Below are 16,661 nucleotides of genomic sequence, written 5' to 3' on the forward strand. Positions count from 1 at the left end.
ATTGTTTTTAAACCTTAGGCAATTTTATGGTTTTCATTTTTGCTTTAAGCTCGTTTGTTTCAGATATAGTAATCCTGAACAGGACTGATCAAATATCCACACAGTTTTTTTTGGATTACGATTAAATATCATGTTTATGTCAAAGAACTTGTAATGATATATGTAAGTAGAATGGCAGATGAAGTAGTTTTGTGATGGTAAAAAAAAGTTATCTTGTTATAAAAGAAATGTCCATATAATTGTCTAAGTAATGCATAAACTAACAGTCAGTAGAGTATAGATGAGCAGTCACAGACTGAGGTTACCGTAACAGTACATATCAAATACTCTGCTTTCGGTCTGTCTTCTCTGTTATCAGTTATTCAACCACTCCTAGCATTAAATCTGCATGTGCTTTTTAGAGCTGGTTAGATTAAATCATTACTACTTGTAATTACAGCTCATGACAAATAGTGGCTGTTGCATAAATGCAAAAAACACTGAATTCCAACTTCATTTTTGGAGATTAATCTTAATAAAGCAATTTAGGGTAAATACAGAGGTTTTATACACCCTGAGCTTTCCTTTTGATATCTAAATTTAATTTTTACTGCATATCAATTTAGGAACAAAATAAACTCTGTTTCAATCTGGCCTCATGCGACAGACGGATAAAGCCCTTACTGCACCCAAGACAGTCAGTGTTCATCTAAGAAAATGGGCACTAAAGGGACTAGACATGAGGGTGGGGTAGGGTGGATCGGCTGCCTAGACGCATTGCAATGGCAGCATGAGGAATGATGAGTTCCATGCTACAAGCAATATGCCACATGGCAGGAGAAGAAGTGTGTGTGTGTGTGTGTGTGTGTGTGTGTGTGTGTGCGTGTGTGTGTGTGTGTGTGTGTGTGTGTGTGTGTGTGTGTGTGTGTGTGTGTGTGTGTGTGTGTGTGTGTGTGTGTGTGTGTGTGTGTGTGTGTGTGTGTGTAAGAGTGTGCATGTGGGTGAATAGGTAACTATGCCTGTAAATCCAATCAGTTGTGGGAGTGGTTTGTTTGATGTTGGGTGCATGTGTGCATGTTTGTGTGTGTGTGTGTGTGTGTGTGTGTGTGTGTGTGTGTGTGTGTGTGTGTGTGTGTGTGTGCGTGTGTGTGCATGCGTGTGTGTGTGTGTGTGTGTGTGTGTGTGTGTGTGTGTGTGTGTGTGTGTGTGTGTGTGTGTGTGTTAGTGTATATGAATGGCTAAGAGTATGTATATGTATGCATGGGTGCCTGTGCCTGTGTGCAAGTGCTTTTGGCAATACGATGCATGAGCCATCATGGTAAGCACTACCACCACTGGTGGTCTGATAGAACTAAAGAGTCACTAATTAGATCTTTCTCATTCAAGCCATAGCTTTCTCTGAATCACAGCTTCTCACAGTGGCATAAAATGACCTACCTTGTAGAAGGTAATTTACTTGAGTAGTAAAAATGTCTCTGACTCCATGGGATTATTTTACTAGCATACAGATAGCCTACTGAATTTTATCTCTTCTTTACTGTAGCAGGACACCTTGCTAGAAATAACAAAGGATTTTTAGAGTTATGCTTGAAACTGGACCATTCTAAATCAGATACAATAAAGCAGGATGTAAAATTTTAGAATTCATTTTTTTTTACCGACAAATGTAATTTTCATTGATTTTACTAATATCTGTGGGAGCATACATCAAGCTATACCATTTCAGAGACTAACCAAATTACAGATAGGCTAAGATTATGTCTTAATTTAAGAAAAAGTTCTGAAATCACTTATGGCTGAATGACTATGGGCCAGTAGAAGGGATAACCCTGTCTTTTTAATTTGTATAGTAACAAACTTACATTTCCTTGTTACTACCATTTATTTTATGTTTCCCATAATAATAACAATGATCACATATTATACTTTAAATCAGCAAAGGTTATTGATATAATGAATGTATTATTGATAAACTATGGCAAACAGATTGCATTTAAATTGTAAAATTAAAAATAAAGATAATAGTGTGAATTATCTGACGTTTCTAAACTCTGGGTAATGTTTAATTTATTAATACATACAGGCTTTCTATTAATGAAGTGTCACATTCTTAACTGCCCATAAACCTGATCACAACTGCCTACAGTTAGATTCAGAAGATAAATTAAGCATGCAAACATTTTTTTTAAACTGAACAAGAAAAGCAGCATTTTGCATTTCCTGTTCAGATTAAGTCATTTGCTCAAATTTAATGTGCTTAGCTGTGGAACGTAATACTGCAAATCATGTGCAGCAATTACGTTACTGAAAAATATAAGCACTGTGTGTAGTCTAACTTGCAGTCAATATCGGCTTGAATGAGATTAGGCACCCCACACAACCCATGCTTCAGGGATGATTAACCACAGTGTGATAGATACAAGAGTAATGCAAATATTTTTTTTCTTTAAGAGAGTGCTACAATATATTTGGCATAAGTGCAAACAACAGGTTAACATTTGCAGCTCACACTGAATCTATATGTGCAGTAACAAAACCTTTGGATTATATACCAAAAAATTTGTCTCAGCATTATGATACAGATTATTTCAAATGAAATGAAAGATACATTTGTAGGACACCTCCGCTTTTTGTATAACTCCTATATTTATAAAGAAATTGTGGATACAGACAAGACAACAACTCTAATATAGGTGGCAGAATAATAAATGAGAAAAACTGATTATCTTAAAAAATGTAATTATATAAACACCCCATGAGCGGGGGGGGGGCTGTTGCTGCTGATACCTACACATAGGGGAACTTCCCATTGTTCAAATAAATATAACTTACTCTAAATCATTGAATCTCACGCTAAGTTATACTTTCTTTGGGTGTCATTAGTTTTTGCACAGAATGGTGATCTTTTTTTCAATGAATTTTAGCTTCATCACAAAGCATTTTTACTTGCTGATTGATAAAAATATATTAATTGTTATCCTAATCTGAACTATAAATTAATTTTTGAAGTCTACTAAAGTATGGATATTTGTTCATGTAACCAAATATATTTGAGCTCCATCTGGGGATTAATTAATTTGTATAATACTTAAATGTTACATTTATGCCATTTTCTGAGCTATTCTTTAGCAAAGGTGTTGCATTTTTTCATTCTGCAGTTGTATCAGAGAAATGGCTCACATCAGGTTAAGTAAGTAAATAAAAAACTTCACATTATTCTTACCTGTACCACAGTCCCAATCATAGTTTTCTACTAAGAAATGCATCACCATTAAATAAATGACCCACTATACATTGTGAATTCAGCATGCACATCATAAAGGCACCAAGTCAAGAACCTTACTTGCTAATGATAAAATAATACTTGAACCTTTTCTTAAACTAGATATAAACATTTTACATGGTCATTAAAAATATATGCACAAGATAATAAACAGAAATTAAAATCCTGCTCCTTTATTAACCACAGATTAATGAACTTTAATAGATTTACTCAATCAAATCATTTAATCAAAAACTTATTGATATCTGTCTTTCCAATTGCCTACACTAATGAATGTCTAATCTCATTTGATCTGAATAAAATGTACGAACTTAAAGAGGGAAATTTATTCTTCTGGAATTAGTTGTTGTCTACAAATAAAGTCCATTCACCAGACTATCTAATTGCCAGGTATATTTTAAAGAATAGTAATTGGCTCAATATGGAAGTTTGCAGAGAATTTCTCTACAATAAAATTATATTATCATTAGAAACACATGGAAGCAATATACCTAAAATCTTGGAATTAATACACAATATTACTAATGGTTCTCTAAGAGGCACCTCATTTATGTTGATAATTTACAAAACTATTAGATCAGACTTCAGTTTCATAGATGCCTCTTACTGGGACTATTCTACCAAAATAAACAAAGAGGAGTTTACTACCAATAATAAAAAACTCTTTCTAAGTTCAATAGGGAAAACAGCACTCTCTCCTTACAGAAAAATATATACCTGGAAATTCCTTAATAGATGTTATATGACACTGCAAAGAATTGCTAAGATTTGCAAAAAAGGATGACATTAAATGTTGGAAATGCAATGCAGAAAATGCTGATTGGTATCACATGATTATTTCCTGCAAGATGTTTATTTTGGTGAGAATTCAAAAATTTTTGTAATACACTACTGAACGATAAATGTATACTTTCTGACTCTCTTATCTTATTTAATGTACCGATTCCAGAGGTTATACCCAAAACTCAAGTACATATACTATGAACAATCCTTGCATTTGCAAGAAAAGCTATAACAGAAAATTGAAAAAATAACTCCCATCTCTCCTTTAACAGTGAATTAATTTATTTAGCCAGGTCATTGTGTGATAAAGAAATTACTGACAAAGTTTAGAACAAAGAATTCAACTCACAAATTAATTGCTTAGGAAAAGCTACATTCTCTATTGCAGAAATTTTAATTGATTGCCTGAATGCATTTATGAATCTTTCATTTTGTTATGGACCTTGTATATAGTTTCTTTGCTGTTATGATTGTAAATATAATGTTGTTTTATTATTCTTAATAAAATAAAAAGCATTGTTGGAAAAAAAAAGAAAGGCACCTAGTCACACTATGCTACTAAAACAATACTTACACTTGCAGCAGCTTCATACGTTTCACTAAACAACAATTCAAGATATGCATTCAACTCTTTTAGCCTTTTTGCACAGAGATCACCCAAATAAAATACTCTCTTGACTGGAAATCTGAAAAAAAAAGAATTGTTACTCAATAATGTGAAACCAAGGAGAACCAAACAACACCAGATAAAATCATAAGCACTTTCACAGTTTAGGTACTGCTTCCTTAGACGTTCAAAGTAAAATAAGCTAATCATACTTTAACAAAGAAACACATCATCCTAGCAGATAATTGAAATCAACTGGAACCAATCAGTATCAATTTAAAGAAATACAATCCTAATAAAGCATTTTACAGTGCAATTTTTGCTAAAAAACATCATTTAGAAATATTGCTAAAGAGTATAAGCATTACCAAGCATATATTTTCTTTAGAATACATATCTAAATATATATAAAAAAATCATAAAAATATATGTGGATGCAGTATATGAAAGAGTGAAAGGAAAAATATAAAACATGATCTGTTCTTGAACTTGAGTTCCATCACCCTGATTTGAACAGGAGTTTTGTCTTCAGGGTAGACGCTAGTTGTGACTCTGAACACACTGTTTACTTGGCCCATTGTGTGATGTGCCATTCATTCTATGTAGGTAATACTGGCAGGAGGTTCAGGTACAGGATACGGGAACATCTTTACTACATTAGGGATGGAATAGTAAGCAGTGCTCTTGCCAAGCATGTTACTGAGACTGATTCTACACATCATTTCAAGTTTTTGGCTATTAATAGAACTGTGTTAGATGGGAGGTTAGGAGATGTAAGGAATAAGACAGAGAGTAGTGAAATGAGATGGATAGTATGGTTAAGAGCAGACCACGAGAAGGGACTTACTGATAAAGCCCCTTTAAAACCTTTGTTGAAAGCTAGACCCATTTTTAGATAGAGTTATATAGGCTCACATTATGAATCTCTGCTGATATAGCATGTTTCTATGTCTTTTAGGAATTTTTATTTGTTATATATCCCATTAGGCACACACATAATTCAATATACTTCAGTTACATTTTGATTTATATTCACTCTTTCATATACTGCAACCACATATATTTTATGATGTACTTTTATGATTTTTTATATGTTTTTAGATATCTTTTCTTAAGGAAATATATGTTTAGTAATGCTTACACTGTCTAGCAATATTGCTAAATGATGTTTTTTAGTAAAAATTGCGTTATAGAACACTTTATTAGGATTGTATTTCTTTAAATTGATACTGATCGGTTCCAGTTGATTTCAATTATCTGCTAGGATGATGTGTTTCTTTGTTATGTAAAGCATGGTTAACTTGTTTTACTTTGAACGTCTGAGGAAGCAGTACCTAAATGGTGAAAGCACTTATAAGTTTAATTAATAAACAATTAACCTGGCTCAGGCATCATTTTGCACTGCTTTTCATTGGATCATTTTGTTACTCAATAATGTTTTTGACATGTATCCATTTATTGTAAGTATGATAAAAATGTCTTTAATATTTATATAACTATTCTCTACCAACCTAAAAAGGCATTAATGTGATTTAGCCAAGGAAATCACAGATAAGCATATTTAATTCAACTGTGATATTGTTTATACCTGTGTACCATACAAAATCTATTTTAAGACATTTTTGATTCAGTACAGCAGATGCTTTATGAAGTAGAGAACATGTGATACTGATTTACAGGCAGACAAAAAATATAAATGCAAAATCAGTGTTAAAGTTGCCAAGCAATAATAATATATAATTACAAGAAAAGATGCATACTGTGATTTTATTCCATGCCATTTACAACTTTCATTTGCTGGATGCCACATCAAGGAATATAAATCCTACCCACAATATATACATGTGAAATGACACTAAATCCTGAACCTCTTAAGAGTAGGTGCTGTGGCCAATCAAATCTCAGACTCCATAATAAACTCATATACTTTTGGACTCATCCAATAGTGCAATTTAATCTTAAAAACATCTTAATAGTAAGACTGCCAAACACAAAGTGGGACTCTATTCCATAGACTATTCACTGATTGTGTTAAGGCTATCTTAGATTTTTCTATTTTATAAGTGTAAGCCACTCCTTGTGTAGCCTTATTTGAATTTAACAGTTCAGGATTTAGTAAAATACTATATGATTTCAATTTAACAGTTCAGGATTTAGTAAAATACCATATTCTTCATTATAAAACCCATGATAAGCCAAACACAATTTTTTTCGCTCAGGTATCTGTAACTGATAGTTTAAAGACCCAGACTACCTAACCTTGACTGGTATGACAAGTCTCTACACCCAATTCTTTTTGTGAATTTTCATTGTATACACTCCAAAGTGAGGAAGTCTCCCTTATTGAATATACAAAACAACATGCTGTACTCAGTAACTGGGCAAACATATGATGCAAACATCCTCAGAAGAAATTCTCTATTGCCTGAGGAGAATCTCTTAAGAATTAAACGAGACACTTTCAATGCTTTAGCTTTGACTTTTTGAGTATTTATTCAAAATGTAAATTTATTACATTCACTTTTCCTAAGTCCCTATATTCTGACAGATTTTGCAGCCTGCCTGAATGGTCACAGGTTTACCTTTATTTCTATCTTAGATCTCCCGAACTGGAAGACAGCATACTTATCCCTATTAACACTCAATCCAATATGATCAACCATGAGTACACCTCACTCAATTATTCATTAAAGTGAATCACATCAGCTGGATGAGTAACTGCTAAACCAGTTTAATGTCATGTGCATATTTCACCATGCATGCTTTAGATGTAATTAAAAGAAAAGAAAAGAAAAAAAACAAACAAATTAAACATGTCCTAAAACTGAGCCCAGTGGACACATGAACTAATTCCATCCCAATCAAAGTGTAATTTCCTAATCTCACCTTCTGCCTCCTGCCCCTTAACTTATTAGCTACCCAACAAATAATGACAGTATTGACCTTATACATACACATGCATTGCTTCTGGAATGGCAGAATGAGGTACACTATCAAAAGCTTTTGATAGATCTAAGTATACTACAACAGTGCTGTTTCAGTAATTGTTAACAATCCTGTGCTGCTCTTAGGTTATAGTTTTAACAGTATTCTGATGTGTTTTGTTAACATATTTCTGGATTTATTCCAAGGTTTCTTTACTTGTCCCTACTTTTGTTGTGATTCAGCCTCCATTTTTATTTAGGTATGAAATCTTGACTAATAGCTCTTTGTGTTTCTATCTGACAGCCCTGAGGGCTTAACTCTAGAAAAGCCTTTCATCCTGGTATAAAGGAATTAATTCTGTAAGTTTCTGCAGTTTTGTGCCTTCACCTTGTTGCTGGCTACAATAATTACTGCATCTAAGCCATCTGGAAATCCAAAGCTGATACAAGTACATAAAGCTGATTTAAGTATATATATTTTTTGCTCTGTTTCAGTGATGTTTAACAATTTTGTACAGATCTTAGGTTATAGTTTTTAATAGTATTCTGCAGTGTTTTGTGAATACATCTCATGGTTTAATTCCAAGATTTCTTTACTTCTGTTCTGACATAGTTCCAAGGTTTCTTTACTTCTGTTCCGATTTAGTCTCCATTTTTTTCTTCCACCCCCCTGCCTAATTGCAGTTGTGTTCTTAAAAGTTAGTGGCTTGTGAGTTACCCACCTTCACTATAAATTTGATACTGGACACTCCTCCCAGTCCCATTGCATCAGTTCATTCTCTTGTGTACAGTGAGATCATCTGGGAAGACCCACTCCTTTGTTTCTTAACCTTGAATTATCGTCTGCTTCCTCCCTTCCTACGTAACAAAAAAAATGTTTTCTAAACTGAATGTTGTGGAGAGATGGATATATATCACATAGTCTACCACTGTTCTAGAACAGACTATCCATAAAAATAAAACAAAGCTCATCCATCCATATTCAAATGCAACTTGGATCTAAGGATGAGTAATAGAAAATGTACTCCAGGATTGCCCCTCATGCTACTAATGGATAGGGGCAGTTCTTAAATGCTGCATACCTTACATGGGTCCTCTCAAATTATCTATGGTATGATCACAGTTATTCTCATTAGGACTAATATAAAAATTTCAGCCATGGGATAGGTAAGACCAATCAGAAAATGTTAATTCAAGCACCAAAAGGGAATTGGATAAGCTTAAAATGTCCTCCAAGTGAACCTATGTCGTGGTAGTAACAGTGGTAGACTGTGATATATATCCATCTCTCCACAACATTCAGTTTAGAAAACTTTTTTTTGTTACGTAGGAAACTTTATTACTTTATCTTGCTTTTACTTCTTGTTCTTAAAGTGTTCAATTGCATTTATTCTGCTGCATTTGTTACTGCTTGTTAGTAACCTGATCATAAGCGCCGAAAGCTGTTGAAGATAGGGGGGGATGAGAGGGGCACTTTGTGATCAAAAAAGGGCAATGTTTTATAACTATTTACTACCACAACATAGGTTCATTTGGGGGACATTTTAAGCTTATCCAATTCCCTTTTGGTGCTTGAATTAACATTTTCTGACTTGTCTTACCTATCACATGGCTGAAAATTGTATATTAGCCCTAGTGAGAATAACTGTGATCATACCATAGATAATTTGAGGGGACCCATGTAAGGTATGCAGCATTTAAGAACTGCTTCTATCCATTAGTAGCATGACGAGCAATCCTGGAGTACATTTTCTAATACCTATCCTTAGATCCAAGTTGCATTTGAGTATGGATGGATGAACTTTGTTTTATTTTTATGCGTAGTCTGTTCTGGGACAGTGGTAGACTCTGTGATATATATCCATCTCTCCACAACATTCGGTTTTGATACCTGGACTGAATATTTCTGATGCCATTTGACTTGCTGATGTTCAGTAGGTCCATTTGTATTAGGTCGGAGGATGCCTTGTATGCCAGACATGTCACACTAAGCACTCTGTAGGATACCCAGTATAGTAATAAACCTTTGAGTTGGTCCATGCAAGACCTATTGTTTAGGACTTGTATCCTTTTAGTAAGGTATCTCTGAAAGTATTCCAATTGTTGCATGGGGCTAGACAGATGCATGCCAAAGTGGGCATTATACAAAATGATTGACCTAATAAGAGCTTTGCAAAGGGGGACAACAACATCTCTAGATCTAGTCACAATCAATTTATTTATAAGTTGTGCAATATAGAAAGACTTTATGACTCTAGGCACATATTGGTCAAAAGTTAGGTCACTGTACACACAAGTTCTCAAGTACCAAACTATTGGGTCAGTTCTCAGAGGTCATTGTCATGATTTTGACACCAGTTATTATTTGGGACAAACCTTCCTGCATGATGGTTAAGTCATTTTGGGATTCAATAACTGCTCCTAGCTTGCAGTCATCTCAAACTTAGCTGGCCAAAGTCCTTTAGTATTTCCTTTTACTTTTGAGATGTATATGCCAAGCAGAAAAAGTATCAGCACCAAACCCTGGTGGACTTCATTGGTGACTGGTCTATTTTGATCTCCTGCATCCTGTCAGCAAGTTGGCATTCCAGCTAGTGATGCAAGTGTTTTCTCTTACATTATTCATCTTTTGTACTACATCTGAGTAGGGGATTGTGTCAAAAGGCATGTCCAGGTCAAGGTAATGTGGTATGAACTGTTTTTCCTTCATCCATTGCTTTGGTAACAAGAGTAAAACTTACTTGCCCATGATTTTGAGTCTTTTACACTTTCCTCTGGGCTGTTTTCAAACACAGTTTTAGGGCCATGCATACATGTATGCATTCTTTGATTCACCTACCTGATTGTATTAAATTATATTCCTTATACAGCACCAGTTGTTAGAATGTGTAGTTTTGAACAGTCTTCTAGTAAGCAATGAAACAAAATGCATGAACCAATAATGACAAAACTACCCATTTCAGAAAATTTCAACCATAAAAGGCCACTCAGACTTTTGTCATTACAATCCACCAGTATCAGTGAATATGCAAAATCTCTGCAGAAGTAAGTCATCTAAATAATTCAACATTAAAGGGATCTCTAACTAATGAAGAGGTTGCTGCTAGGAAACAACTTTATATTTCATTGTTTCATCTACAGATAAAGTGTCTGTTGCCATTGAAGAATAAATTGCCTGTGTTACATTAAAAAATGAAAAGCTAGTAATATTGCAATATGGAATGGGTGGCAAACTGATAACAGGTTCATAGTTACTAGGTAACTCCTCGAAAGGAGGACATTCACAGGACTACAGCATCCCCTCCCCTTAAGGTACAACACAGTACAGTATCAGCAGTCCATCTGCATACTGTGGGAGAGTAGAACCCACAGCCTTCTGCATCAAAAGTAAGGCTACTACCTGTTTTGCTAGTAACAATGCAAACAGCCTTGGAATAAGCAGCACTAAACATCTCTTCCCCTGAAGCTCTCAGCTCCTTGTAAAATGTTTTATTTATTTAACATTTGTTTACCAGGAAAGTCCAACTTGGAACAAAACCAATTTTCAGCAGAAACCCAGGGAGAAATGTACCAGACATATGTCTTTGCAACATGGGAGGAAGCCCACACAAACATAGGGAGGACATACAGACTCCACACACAGAAGACACCCCAGCTGAAAATCAAACCAGGGAGTCTGTTGCTGTGAGGCAACAACACTACCACTGCACCACACCACCATCCAGTTTGACAGCACTAAATCTCTCAATTTCACAGCAGAACAAATCTGGAAAAAGCCAAAATTTATTTTGGGGGGGGGGGCGACTGAACTTAAAGGGCTACCATTATTTAGTGAATCCCGTTCTCACTGATTTGCCAGACAACCACAGATTTTGAGCCAAATATTCTGTGAAAATCTAGACAGTTGAGAGCTAGCTCAACTCCCTGAATCAGAAATGGTGGTATGGGTAGAGAAGGCAGACCCTTGTACCTAAGGTATAGGGTTTGAGCCTGGGTCATTCTAACCACCAGCCATAAGTAACTGGGGCATTTTAGCTAAATGTCAGCACACAGAGAGCACCATTACAAAAGCAGCTAAACTAAACACAGGACACACAGAGCATCATTACAAAAGCAGCTAAGCTAAACAGCAGCACACACAGAACACCATTACAAAAGCAGCTAAACTAAACAGCAGGACACAGAGCACCATTACTAAAGCAGCTAAGCTAAATGGCAGCACACACAGAGCACCATTACAAAAGCAGCTAAACTAAACAGCAGGACACACAAAGCACCATTACAAAAGCAGCTAAACTAAACAGCAGGACACAGAGAACACCATTACAAAAGCAGCTAAAGTAAACAGCAGGACACACAGAACACCATTACAAAAGCAGCTAAGCTAAACGGCAGCACACACAGAGCACCAAAGCAAGAGAAGTGAAAACATATAGCTACAGTTTACTTAACATGTATTGGATAAAACAGCAGCAGCAACAATTGGCAGCAGAAATATCTGACAATCTGAACTGAAGAAATCAAGAAACAAGTTAAGCCAAGAACTAACAACAATTCTTGGTAAATCACTCATATGTACATCAAAGTGGACACAAAATTAACACATTTTTGTACTTTCCATGCAAAATCTTTACTTTTAACTTATTAAGTCACTATTCTGAAAAATAACAGAATAATATGCATTTCTCATTGTGTCTGTTCAAGGAGAAACCCTTTGCCTACATGTTTTGTGTGAACATCTTTGGTGACCAACTACAACACAGTCTTAGAAGGAAAGAAACCAACATGAATGTTCTTTTACACTGTACATGCTGTTTACTGTTAGTATATCTTTGACAAAATCTAAAATATTTCAATCAAGATGCTTATGCTTTTCATTGGTTAGCAAGATGATGTCTGGTACCTTGCTAATTAAATTAGAAAGCCTTTCCATTAGCTACAGAATGCTTCTGTGTCCTGATTTACTGCATTTGCAGAGCTGCTTAAAAAAATAATAATAATACAAGAAATTACCCAGGATCAACTTTTCTAAGCAAGATTTAAAAAATGCATACTCGTTTGCATGCTCCACTCTATTATAAAAACATATTAAATGCGGATAGAACTAGTAGAGGAAAACTAGTTTCTAAGCCTTTGTGCATATTTGGGGTGGAAAGTGGAACAAAGGGTTGTGTGAATATATAAGGAGGGAGTATTGTCAGGCAAACAGCTGTGGAAAAAGTACAGAAATGTCTGGGCAACTTCAGCTGGAAAAGGCACGACTGTAATTGCAAATAACCTCGAGGTGAAAATGGTAATGGGAATAGCGCTATTGCATTTGAAAGTATGGATAAAGAAAAAGTGGGACTTCTTAGCTATAAATATAGTTTTTAGGTACCAAGAGTACAAGGATAAATAAATGCTAAGAGTGCAGGAAAGTGTGTTAGCTTGTCACTGTCCTTAAGTATCTTTTACAGTTTCTTTGTTCTTGCTTCCTCTCTCTTACTGAAATAATCTCCTCCTGGTCTCCTTCTCGAGTGATTTCTCAGTCACAATAAGGAGACACAGCTAGAGGAGCCAATCACGATCTCTTAGGATGAATGTTCAGGTCAACTGACCAATCCCCTAGTTGCATTTCCCAATGGGACTTGAGACAAAAAACACAAAAATAAAATAAATAAGTAAGGTACTGCCTCAGCTGAATATTGCTTTGGCAGCACATATTCAAATTTCAAGTGAAACAGTTAAAAAGATTTTTTTTTTTTGCTCCAGATTGCACAGCATATTATTGGGGGGGGGGGCAGAGCAACATAACACAAAAGCAGTTAAGCTACACAGCAGGGCAGCATTACAAAAGCAGCTAAGCTAAATGGCAGAGCACATAAAACATCTTACCGTGGTTGACTCTGGCAGCTGTGTTTAACAACATAGTTTTTCAGCACACTTTTGTTTTCAAATTGACATTAGCATGCAAAGCACACATGAGTCCTCTGTTAGGTCCTCCTCTCCCCTCTGCAGCTGTAAAAGTGTGGGGGGGCACTCCTTCCCCACTCCCTCCCCCTATGGTTTCAGTGCTTATGAACCTGAATAAATTGTAATTGTTTCTCTGAGTGTCTTAGTTTTGGTTAAAGTACTTGGGCTTCAGGCCAGTTATTTTACATTAAAAAAGTTTGTGGTCTGCACTCTTTTGAGAGGAGAGGGTAGCCTTCGCCCTTCTGAGCTGGGAATTAAGTTCATAGGTTCATAGGTAGGTACTAGGCTATCTGCCTGAGGGCATTTATAAGTCCAGCCAAAGTGTGTCGGCTTTTGCCACTCCATTGATTAATTAACTGATCCTCTGTCAAGCAGAGCCAATGAAGTGATCCCAGGGGTGTATCTTCCGTTACCCATCCACTCGTCAAGGTTTCTTGTGAAAGGCTCTGCCTGATGTAATTTGGAATTTTGTTCCAAAGCATGGGGAGCCTCTGTGACAGGAATCTATCCCTCCAGCATGTTCTATTTATTGTTGTGGCGAGGTTTAGCTCACTAGAGCGAGTGGCTCGCAGTGACTTGGATTTCTTTAGGTGGAGCATGTCCATCAACTCTGAGGTGCACATGGCTTTGTAAGTCAGGCAGAGATCATCTCTGAGTAAGCGATATGCCACTGAGTACAGCCGGAGTTTTTTTCAGTCGGGCTGCATAGGACATATGTTTGAGGCCAGTAATCCTCTTGGTGAGGTACTTTTGTGGTCTTTCCAGCTACTAGAAGTGTCTTGTGAGGTACATCCCAAATGGGGCATTGTACTCTATGATGGGTCTAATAAGTGACGAGTAGAGGGGCACTATAACCTCTTTATTTCTAGATGAACTCTTTTGTAATTAGATGGGCCACATAGAAGGATTTCCTAACTACTTTGGCAATATGATTGTCAAAGGAGAGATTACTCTCTACCTGGGTCCCCAGATCTCTTATTACCTCTTCTGTATTAAGGGGGTTGCCACCTATGTGGTAATTCATGGGTGTTTTGTTTTTCCCAAATGGGATGACTATGCATTTTTTGCCATTTAGCTTGAGGCCATGACTTTGATACCAGGTGACAGTCTCAGTAAGGCCCTTTTGGAGGATGTCCATGTCAGCTGGAGAGTGAATTATGGCTCCCAGCTTACAGTCATCGGTGAACTTGGTTAGCCATAGTCCTCCTGTGTTTGCCTGTAACTTTGAGAAGTATATGCCGAACAGTAGGGGTCCCAGGACCGAGCCTTGTGGGACACCACTTGTGACTGGTTTGCAGTCGGACCTGGAGCCCGCTATTCTTACCGTGTGAGTTCTGTCTGTAAGCCAGTTGGCAACCCATCTCGTGACGTAGGGGTTTATGTTCAGACTGATGAGTTTTTCTGTAAAACCTGAGTGGGGAATGATGTTGAAAGCTTTGGTGAGGTCAAGGTAGGCTGTGTGAACCATCTTTCCCTCGTCTATGGCCTTGGTGACTGTCTCAAAGAAGTCAACCAGGTTTAGTAGGCATGATCTGCCCTTAACAAAGTCGAACTGGGTCGGGTCAAGTGTTTGGAGATTCCCAATGTCTTTGTTAATGAGTTCCATGATGATGCACTCCATAGCCTTGCAGACCAGGCTAGTCAGGCTTATGGGACAATAGTTACCAGGGTCAGTTGTGGCCCCTCCTTTGTGGAGAGGAATAAACGTTGCTTTGCGCCATTCTATGGGCACATAGCCTGTGGAGAGGCTGTGGTTGAGCAGTGTGTTTAGGTGGGGGGTTAGTTCGTTCTGTAGTTCGTGCAAGATGCAGCCTGGGACACCATCTGGTCCCATTGACACTGTGTTTTTGGCTTTTGAAAGGACTGTTTTCACCTGTGCGTCTGTGATTTTTGGGACACTACACTTTTCCGGTATTGTTGTGGGCCCTTTTGGAGGTGAGAGGGGGGTGAAGTTTGCAATGAATCTATCTGCCAGGATGTTGGCAATATCAGTAGGTTCAGTATATGTTGTGCTATTTTGCACTAGTTCAGTGCATATCTGCGAGTTGCCACTTAAATTCTTAACATAGCTAAAAAAGGCTTTGTGGTTATCTTTTGAATCCTTGGCTATTTTTCTTTCAAAGTTATCCTTGGATGATTTCATGAGGGTCCTTAGTTTCTTACTGATACTGATCAGGGATGTCGTTCCTTCTTGGGATTTGCTTTTTTTCTGAACTAGTTTTCTCCTTCTATTGTATAGCCTGTTTATTGCAGGGGTCCACCAAACTGGTTTCCTTCTCTTAAAGGAGTGAGTCTTGGTTTTGCTAGGGATGGCACGATCCATGTATCCTTGTAGGTGCTCATAGAGTGCATTTGTAAAGGTTTCTGCATCTTGGGCAGCGTTATCTTTTAGCATGGGGGCTGTGAAACTTACCACCTCTGTCTTAAATAAGGTGAAGTTTGCTTTAGAAAAGTTTTTTACTGTGGTTTTCTTAGTTGGGGGTGGTGGTCTGGTGTGGACATCCAGAGTGATTAGTTTATGGTCTGATCCAACCAGTGACGGGTTGACTTCTGGTGTGGAACACCTGTCGCCCATGTTGGTGATGACCAGGTCCAATATGTTTTCACCTCTGGTAGGGGAGTTTACCAGTTGATCCAGGACATTTGAGTTGATGAATTCCAGCAACACTGGGCCTGAGAATTTGTACTCAAGTAGTTTTCCCAGTGAATGGTAGGGTAATTGAAATCACCCAATATCAGGGTGTTTGGTAGGACCTTCATGTTTTCCAGTGTCTCCAGAAAGGTGGAGTGGTGGTCCTGGGTCATGGAGGGTGATCTGTAGCAGGCCAAAATTTGCATTGCAGATTTGCTCGATGTTAGTTGCACATGGATGATCTCAGAGGTATCATGCTGCACCACTAACCTGGTGGTGTAGATATCCTTGATGAATATGGATACACCCCCTCCTTTTGTGTTTCGGTCCATGTTCTTTGGCTGAAATGTGTGGTATGAGTTGTAGCCCAGTACTGCTGCGGTGCTCTCTGGAGCCTTGAACCAGGTTTCAGTTACTGCACACATGTTGACATTCTTGATACTGATGAGTGCTTTGAGCGTGTGCATTTTGAAATTTAAACTCCTGGCATTGAGTAGCATA

At 37.1% G+C, this 16,661-nt stretch overlaps 1 protein-coding gene across 1 annotated transcript in view; it reads right to left on the bottom strand.

The window, feature by feature from the left end:
* PIK3C2G (phosphatidylinositol-4-phosphate 3-kinase catalytic subunit type 2 gamma) overlaps positions 1 to 16,661 on the bottom strand; it is a 1,120,359-nt gene that overhangs the window by 146,601 nt on the left and 957,097 nt on the right. The window contains exon 18 of the mRNA XM_044087254.1: positions 4,620 to 4,731. Within this exon, the coding sequence (XP_043943189.1) occupies positions 4,620 to 4,731 (112 nt within the window). The remainder of the gene's footprint in view (positions 1 to 4,619; positions 4,732 to 16,661) is intronic.

Source organism: Protopterus annectens, chromosome 11.part0 (genome assembly GCF_019279795.1).
Source record: "Protopterus annectens isolate FY-2018-M chromosome 11.part0, PAN1.0, whole genome shotgun sequence".
In the NCBI taxonomy this organism is placed as follows: domain Eukaryota; kingdom Metazoa; phylum Chordata; order Ceratodontiformes; family Protopteridae; genus Protopterus; species Protopterus annectens.